This window comes from Nannobrachium achirus, assembly GCF_963921795.1.
Source record: "Nannobrachium achirus genome assembly, chromosome: 8".
In the NCBI taxonomy this organism is placed as follows: domain Eukaryota; kingdom Metazoa; phylum Chordata; class Actinopteri; order Myctophiformes; family Myctophidae; genus Nannobrachium; species Nannobrachium achirus.
In genome coordinates, this window is record NC_137817.1 from 47,615,289 (window position 1) to 47,624,192 (window position 8,904).

General features: G+C 42.4%; 1 protein-coding gene across 1 annotated transcript in view; it reads left to right on the forward strand.

Moving 5' to 3' along the window:
- mettl16 (methyltransferase 16, N6-methyladenosine) overlaps positions 1-7,273 on the forward strand; it is a 46,586-nt gene extending 39,313 nt beyond the window's left edge. Inside the window, exons 9-12 of the mRNA XM_080730860.1 lie at positions 1,906-2,079; positions 3,680-3,906; positions 5,245-5,332; positions 6,014-7,273. Of these exons, the coding sequence (XP_080586986.1) occupies positions 1,906-2,079; positions 3,680-3,906; positions 5,245-5,332; positions 6,014-6,406 (882 nt within the window). The 3' untranslated portion in view covers positions 6,407-7,273. The remainder of the gene's footprint in view (positions 1-1,905; positions 2,080-3,679; positions 3,907-5,244; positions 5,333-6,013) is intronic.
- Positions 7,274-8,904: the final 1,631 nt, after the last annotated feature.

Consider the following 8,904-nt stretch of genomic DNA (forward strand, 5'->3'; position numbering starts at 1 on the left):
TACTTGTACAATGTATAAGTATTGTCTTTCACTGCCCTCTATTGGCAGCTTCTTGAACATCTTACTTGTGAACAGAACACTGACCACTGTGACCAGACCACGTGTATCTAATCTGCATCTAACTTGAGGCAAGACGCTAATTCAGAGTGAACATTTTTAACTAAAATCTTTGCTTCTGGGGGTACCCGGAACAAAATATTTAGAGATGGGGGGGTCTGTGGCCAAATACATATCATTTTGGGGGTCCTTGACATGACAAAGTTTGAGAACCACTGATAATGGCCGATTCTACGAATGTCTTCCAATCCTAACAGTTTTCTGAAAAACTTATGTTGCTATATCAGTGGCTATATAGGGGTTGATCAGGCTTTGGAGGTATGGAGGTGCCAGGCATTTGGCTGCTTTGAAAGCCAGCATCAGTGTTTTGTATTCAGTGTGGGCCGCAACCGGGAGCCAGTGGAGCGAGCGGAGAAGTGGGGAGACAGGAGAGAATTTTGGCTGGTTGAAGACCAGTCGTGCCGCGGCATTTTGGATCAGTTGGAGAGGCTTAGGTGCACATGCCGGGAGGCCAGTGAGGAGGGAGTTACAGTAGTCATCAGCTCTACCTCCTTACATATTAGGTTCTATTGGCCCAGCACCCACCGTCCCAATGTGTAGGGCTGTCACGATTATGACATTATACCTGTACATGGCGATTAATTGTCACTCAAATAATTGCGATTAACGATTTAATTGTGTTTTTGTCGTGGACAATTACATTTCTGTTTGGCTTTTAGGCTTTGAATTTGCTCATGGCAGATATGACACATAACTTAAATATACAAAGAAACAACATATTTGACAACTTTATACTTGGAAAAGAACATTGAGAGTGGAAATAGACGATCTACAAGCTCACAACGCGTCGCATCAATGTGTTGTGAGCTATTTACACTATTTTGGAAAAAAAAAGGGTTGATACCCTCACAAAAACATGCAGTAATCCTGGTCTCAATAATGCCTCCCCCTGGCCAGCCGGGGCGCCTGATGGAGGGGAAAGGAACTGGTTGGAATAACGTGTTCCTTCCACGCGCTACGTCCATCCCGGGGAAATCCCCCCTGTCAGGTGAAAAGAAACAACTTGGACTACTCATGCATTGAATGAAGCATGAGGTCAGTCCGTTGTCTCCCCAGGCGCGGCAGAGGGAGAGCAGAGCCCAGGATTACATAGGCAATTGGCACTGGGTGAAAAAGGGGTTGCAAAATCGTGGGATAAAAAAATTAAGAAAAAAATAAATTAACATTGATTTTGCAATCTAAATTGGGGTCTCAGAGATGGAAATACCATTAAATGGGGGTGCATAGCTTAACTCATTCCCTGCTAGGCCCGATAGTCCAGAGAATTTCCCGTTTAAAAAAAAAAAAAAAAAAGATGTAGTAGGCATGATAGCAATCGCGAAATTGCATGTTTAACCCCCATAGCAACCCCATCTTTCAAACATGGCAGCCATCTTTGTTTACATTTTATTTTAGGAAAACATAATGGCTGCTAGTTCATGAATGCTGAACGGATTTCCATTCTGATTTTTTTGTCTGAAAGCTGTGAGCAATGTGGACACACGTGGTGCATGATCTAGGCATGGGTGTGCATGAGCCGTGCACTATGAATTACATGGAAGTCTATGGAGACAAATGGCAAATGGGAGTACGAAGGTATTCTTATAAGACGTTGAAAATCACTGCTAAAAATCTTCTCTCACATGATGGTCCCTGGCATATCTTTTCAAACGGGGGTCCGCGGGCTAATAAGTGTCAATTTGGGGGTCTTCGACATGAAACGGTTAGAGAACCACTGGCCTAGAAGATCTAACGTGCACATATATTTCTGTAAATCCTCCTCTTCTCTCTCTCCCTGTCTGGCCTCAGTCTCCCCCCAGCAAGAGACGTAAGGTGGAGAAGTCCAGGAAGCCTCTGTCCTTCACGCTGCCCCAGGCCAGTCTGAAGGAGCTGCAGGCTAAAGCCTCCACTGTGGGCTGTACCTCAGCCTGCCCAGTGGACGCTGTCGCCGCCCTGCTGGAGAAAACACTCACTGAGCTGAGGGTAAGCATCCGCCTGCGCTGACAACCTTTTAGAACAGGGGTCTTCAACGTTTTCAGGCCAAGGACCCCTTAGTTGAGCAAGAGATGAAGCAGGGACCCCCACAACCTTTTCATAGATTCCACATAGTTTCATTGTTTGACAGCACAATCATCACCCAATTTGTCAATTTGTGTTTTTAGATATTTAACCACTTGAACCGTCAAGACTTAATAAACTTGACCTTTCACTCTGTACTTAGTCTGCTCTTTTTCCCCCTCTACACCTGAAAATAGCCGATATACAAGCTCACAACGCGTTGTGAGCTTGTAGATCTGCTATTTTTGGCTAAAGTTCTCAGAAAATGGACGCTTGGGTTCAAGTGGTTAGTATAAAGAAGGAGAAAAAAAAGTTTCTATCACACAAAGATTTGGAGGACCCCCTAGGGGTCCCGGACCCCTTGTTGAAGACCCTTGTTTTAGAAGTATGCTCGCTGTCAACTCTTGTTCCAAACTATAGCAAACTGTTTCTCCAAATACAGAGAAATACATAATACTGTACAACCCTATGGCACATGCTGTTGTGGTGTTGTTTTTTTAAGAAAAGGTGTAGTTCCTGACTCTATTTATAGCGTCGCTGTTTTTTTTGTTATTTTTATACCATGAGTGTCATTTCAGGTTTGATCAAAACAGCATATGGTACACTTGCTTATGTTTGATATAGCCTGCAGATATTTCCATTTTTTTCCTTTTGTGTTTATAATGGTAGAAATGTTACACAATACACATTGCACCTTTTTACTCAAATAAAAGGTTTTAGTTGTACAAGTAAACACTAGCACCCTCTAGTGGATAGAAATTAATGCATATCTTTCAGTAGTATAATGAATCAGATCAGTACACAAATTTGTGAATAATGATATCACACGCTCCAGCTGGGTCAGGGTGTCTTAAGAGATATACATTAATATAAAGTTCTTAATATATATAAATATTCTTGAAACTTTCATATATTCTAGATACATTGCACATTCAGTGAATTATTCCAAACCTTTTTTTGATAACATTTTATTTTTTTATGGCATACAATATTACACGAGACCACTCAAAACAAGGATTTATATTAGAGAAATGTCAACCTTCTGAAGTCAGAATTGCTTTAAGTCCAGTGGGAAGTTTCCAAAGTCACTCCGTTATGATTTGGGCTGCTATGGCAACTGCAATGCTTTCTTACAAAATATTCTAATTTTCTGAGATTGATCTGTAGATCACATCCCCAGTCACATTGTGCGCTTATTTAACAAGCCAAAAAAGGAAAATGTATCTCTGTATTCTTATATCAAAATCCAGTCATGTTTTTTCCCCCTGTGAAACAAAATATGATGTCGTATATATGCTTATAAGAGCTTGAACTGATCAACCTTGAACTTCCGGCCAAGGTGTTGTCCGTCTGATGACTGATGCTACTGATCACAGGCAACTTTTTAAGAACTTTTGATACCAGTACTTTTGCACTTTTACTCAAGTCCATTTTGAATTCCTGACTTTTTTTTTAAACAGAGTATAAATTATAATTTTGATACTTTTACAAAGAATGTGAATACTTTTTCCACCATTGCCTGCAGGTGTTACACAAGCGGCTGCCATGCGGGGCAAAGCAGAGGAGTCTGTTCTTGACGGCCGTGGAGAACACCTGGATCCACGGGCGACAGAGGCGGCGCGAGCAGAAGCGTCAGTTACGGGAGCTTCCCAGAGCGCCTCCGACAGCAACCCTGTCCCAATCCTCCCAGAACCAGCAACCCCCCTCCTCCTCCTCCTCCTCCACACAGCAAGGCAGCAGCACCCACAGCAGGTACGTGCACATGTATAGACGGGGCTTGAGCCCCTGCCCTTTTACCTGTCTGTAAAAGGTGCCCTTTCTCCAGACCATGAATGCAGTTTTTACTGCGGTGCAAGAAATGCCTTTCCATGCCATACCTGAAGGCAGCATTCAAGAGAATTGCCCTTTTCAAACACTCCTGAACTTTAAAGAGGTGGTGCCATAGTTTTGTACTTTTTCTGATTTGTATGTGTGTATGGAGTTATCATTACTCTAATTGACCACCGGGTGGGGTTTGTGCAAATTTACCTTCCCTGTGTATTTTTGGTTTCTTCCTGAAAGCTTATGAGTCAAAAGGCCCGATCGAAAAACACTGATTTAATGACATCTTAAATTCATCCCCTGCCCTTTTACCACACACCCAACACCGTGGGTGTGGCTAACTTCAGCTGGGTCACATCCTACCTGACAACCAGCTATACTTAACTAATTTACCGGCTCACCCGATAAAATCCCTGAGAAAATCTCTATGTTCCTCTCCGCCGGGCCTGATAAACCTGAGAATGTAATATGCTTTAATCTCTATAAAACATTTAAAAGTATAATCGCTGTTTATCGCAAATTGGGCTCTAATCACCCACGGAAAGTGCTTCCGGTTGCATTACCGTATCCTGTTTGATCAGGTTTCCGTATCCGGTTAGGGGCGGGACTTCCGGCGGGCTTCCGTTAGCTTTCGTGTAAACAGTAGTAGAGGGAGCTCAGCGATGGAAGCGTATTCAATGGGATTTTTTTATTTGAAAGCTGTGATCGGGTGTACACACGCCTGGTACATGATCCGTGCACAGATCGTGTGTGCACGCGCCCACGTTAAAAGGTAAGGACAACGTGGCAGTTAACCCCTTCAGCCGATGTTTTAAAAGACAGTAAATGAGTTAATGAACTGGTGGGTGTGGCCACATAACACAACATAACATTTTAACTATTTTTGTACACTTTTTTGGAAAATAATCTTCCTCCCTAGTATAATCATAATACCTGATCATCATGTTTTAGGGGGGGGGGAAATCATGGCACCCCATCTTTAATGCCGCATTTTATCTTGAAAGATTGCCCTCTGTGTAGAAATCCATGCCGTACGCCACATCTTCAGTATTGGCTTGATAATGCTTAGTTCAGTGTGGTATCACGCACTGAAAATAGGCGATCCTCAAGCTCACAACGCATCGCAGATAGGCGATCTCCAAGCTCAAACGTGTTGCAGTGCGAGGCGTTGTGAGCTTGTAGATCACCTATTTTCGATATTTTCACCAAAAGTGCCCTTTTAGAAATGTCCTGCCCCTGTAACATTCTCTGCACGTCCCTGGCCCACAGCCACCCCCACAAGGAGCCAGACGTCCAACAGAGCTCCAATGGAAGCACTTCAACCCAACCAGAAGCTCAGGATCTGGAACAAACCAAGGTATGATGAGAGCAGTAAGGGTCACAAACGTTTTCACCTAGAGTTCCAAAAGAGAATCCGATGTCTCGACCCGGGACCCAAACTCATACCCAAAAATATATGACGAATGAATTTCTTAAGCCCTATTACAAGAGTACTGAGAATAGCCGATGTACAATAGATGGGACATTTTTGCTGCATTTGAAAATGTTGATTTGGATTTTCTTTTACATTTAAACAAAATTCTGAAAATCTTTTTTTCACACCGGATGGAGAGACACCGGATTCTCTTTTGGGTCTCTAGGTGAAAAGAGTAGGATTGACCTTTGCTGCGTACATACAATCCCTTTTATTCCCATATATGGAGATCCCTGCTCTGAGTATCTGACATCCCTGTGATGTCACAGTGATGTGTCAGCCCTTTATGCCCATATATGGAGATCCGTGCTCTATCCCTGAGTATCTGACATCACTGTGATGTCACCTGTGATGTCACAGTGATGTGTCAGGGGAACCACAGCGTCAGGTGTTATAGACAGACAGAGATAGGGTCAAGCTGTGATGGTTCACATACTAAAGGCATAAAAGCCCAAAAACAAATCTTAAAAAATATATATATAAATTTGCTTTTTAAATAAATACTTTGGATAAAGGAAATTAATAATAATGATTCTTGACTATTTCCTTTTCTTTTTTTGGTAGACCATCAGCAATTTAGGAACCAGCGTATTAGACAGCAGCATGGACTCTACAGAACCCCCTCAGGCCCAGGACCGTTCGCACCAGGTCACAGCGGGAGGTCGGGTGGAGGAGGCGGAGGGGGAAGTGCCCGCCACGGCACAGGAAGCCAGAGGCACCTCCGCCACCACCGCCGCCGCCTCCTCGCAGGACGCCGTGCCAACCAAGCGCCCGCAGAGCCCCGCTTCAGTGGAGCACTTCCTGTTTAAGTGCGTCCTGAACGCCATGCTGGAGGAAGACGGGGCCGGTGGCGTGGGGGTGGAGATCCACTGGGTGGAAGGCCAGGGCAAGGACCTGATGAACCAGCTGTGTACGTACCTGAAGAACACTCTGCTGAAGACCGTGTCCAGGCCCTGAAGACAGTGGTTCTCAACCTGTGGTGGGTTAGAACTAGGGATGTCGTGACAAAAGAAATTGCGATTTACGATATTATCGCGATAATCAAAATCCATTATCCTGGGGCGGAATATTTGCCAAAAAATAGCCGGTCTATTTTTTGGCAAAGACATTTCATAGAGAGTGAGAAAAAGACTATCAAGTACGTACAGTATATTATAAGTACCTTTTACAAATTATAGAGGGTTTAAGTGGTACCGGATAAGTACGTACAGTATATTATAAGTACCTTTTACCAATTTTATAGAGGGTATAGTGGTACCGGATATGCAGCTCTGCAAATAAAAGGTTAATTGATCCCAGTGCATGACGGAGGACGATATCATGATAAATTAAATGTGTTTTTTATTTATTTTTATTATTTGTTTATCGTCCCATCCCTAGTCAGAACCCCCAGGGGGGTCCCCACTCCACAAATGATTTTGAAGTGACAATTAAATGACTTTTAAGACCTTTCTCAAAACCTAAAAAAAATAAAGGAAAAAGAGGCATTACTGAATCAAAAGTAATCAACAATCTATACTTTTTATAGTGTCGTTTGTTGATTACTTTTGATGCGGTAATGCGTGTTTTTCCTGGTTAAACATTGGCCGAATTGTCAAATAATAATACTGTAATGAAAGACGCGAAGTTTGTGAAAATCAAACATCGAATCAAACAAAATGTAATGCCTCAACTCCTACATTCCAATTGCTTGTCAGGGTGGAGGGGTCCCCAGTTCAAATATGATTATTTTGGGGGGTCATGGCCTGAAAAGGTTGAGAACCACTGCCCTTAGCCTACACACTATGGACATGAGAAGGAGAGTCTTTGAGACCAATAGTGTTAATGGAGGCCTAAAAAGAAGTCAAGTAGAATGTGACAAATGTATTTTTTTAGAGCATAATGTTTGGAAGACTACCAGTACAGAAAGTGTTATTTTTTTTTTGTTTGTTTAGTCTTCACAGTTAAAGAAGGTGTAATTGAATATATATATATATTTTTTTTCCTTTTTAAGTTAAAGCTCTATATTGTGATAGAAATCATTTGCTGTGGAGCAGGGTTCCCCAATTAGTTTTCCCCAAGGGCTGAATTATGTCTAGGGTACCAAGCCGAGGGCCACAACATTGCAGGGGGCGACGGCGGCGTTCCCGCTACTCCAGCGACTGCGACAGTTCAGATATCGTCGTTGTCAGGTGAAAATCTTCTATGTCCAAAACCATTCGTTTTGCATTTATCATTTTAAAAAGTATTTAAACTAGCCGATCTACAAGCACACAACGCCTCGCAACGCAAGGCGTTGTGTGCTTGTAGATCTGCTGTTTTCACTGCTTTTGTGCGACGGCCTTGTATGATTTGCAAAAGAACCTACAAATTTGCACCCGACAACGACAATATACTTGTGTTGTTGCTGCTCTTAATACCACCATTATTACTGGGGTTGGTGTGGGCCAGACAGTAGCCCCCCGCGGGCCGCAAATGGCCCGCGGGCCGCCTATTGGGGAACCCTGCTGTAGAGTGTAACAGGGGTCTCCCTGTCTCTCCAGCTCTTCAGTACATTTTCAGTTCAGGATACCAAGTCCTGGAAGGTGCACTTGCGTTTCCCCTCTTCGTATCGGAGGGAGCCACAACACCTCATTTTAAAACGGCTCTGTTCCTGTAGAAAGCTTGTTGACCACACCTGGGCTGTGTGCCAACTAACAGACGGGTCTCACTTGAGCTGTCACGATTACTAATTTAAACTGACGATTAATTGTCACACAAGTAATTGCGATTAACGATTGACATTGAAGACTGGAACATATGAATTCATACATTCTTTCATTCATTCAACTTAATTTCTGTTTGCCATTTAGGCTTCATAATTACAAACTGCACAGGGCAGATTACTGACATATTTAATAATTTTATACTTTAAAAACATTTCTTGGAAATAGCTGATCTACAAGCTTACAACACGTCAGTGATGCGTCGCAATTACTTGCTATTTCTGCTATTTTTCACATTTTTCAACATGGAAACCATTATGCATCTTTTAATGTCATTTCAATACAATGTTTCCCACCAGTAATTCTACAGTGTTCCAGTTCCCTCTTTTTCCTCCTTCTCTTCCAATTTCATTTGTTTACAAGTTCTCGCTCCTGATTGGATGAATTGGTATCTCGACCAAAATGTAGCGTATTTTCGGGGAGACCCTGTTACTGAACAAACACTCTATAGCAACGAATACTCTATAGCAACGAATACAAACAATCAGAATATAGTATTTTACACTTATTTTAGCCAAAAACATCACACCCCATTGGAAGACGATTCTTTGTTTGTTGGTCTGTATTTTACTGTATGGAATGGAAAGCGCACTTTTCATCTCAACAATGTTCCTAGTGACTGTTTTCAAGGTAGCACTGAAGTTTGTATTTTCTCCGCTCACATTTGTAATAAAAAAAACTAAATGTATTAAATGTGAATGTTATTATTCT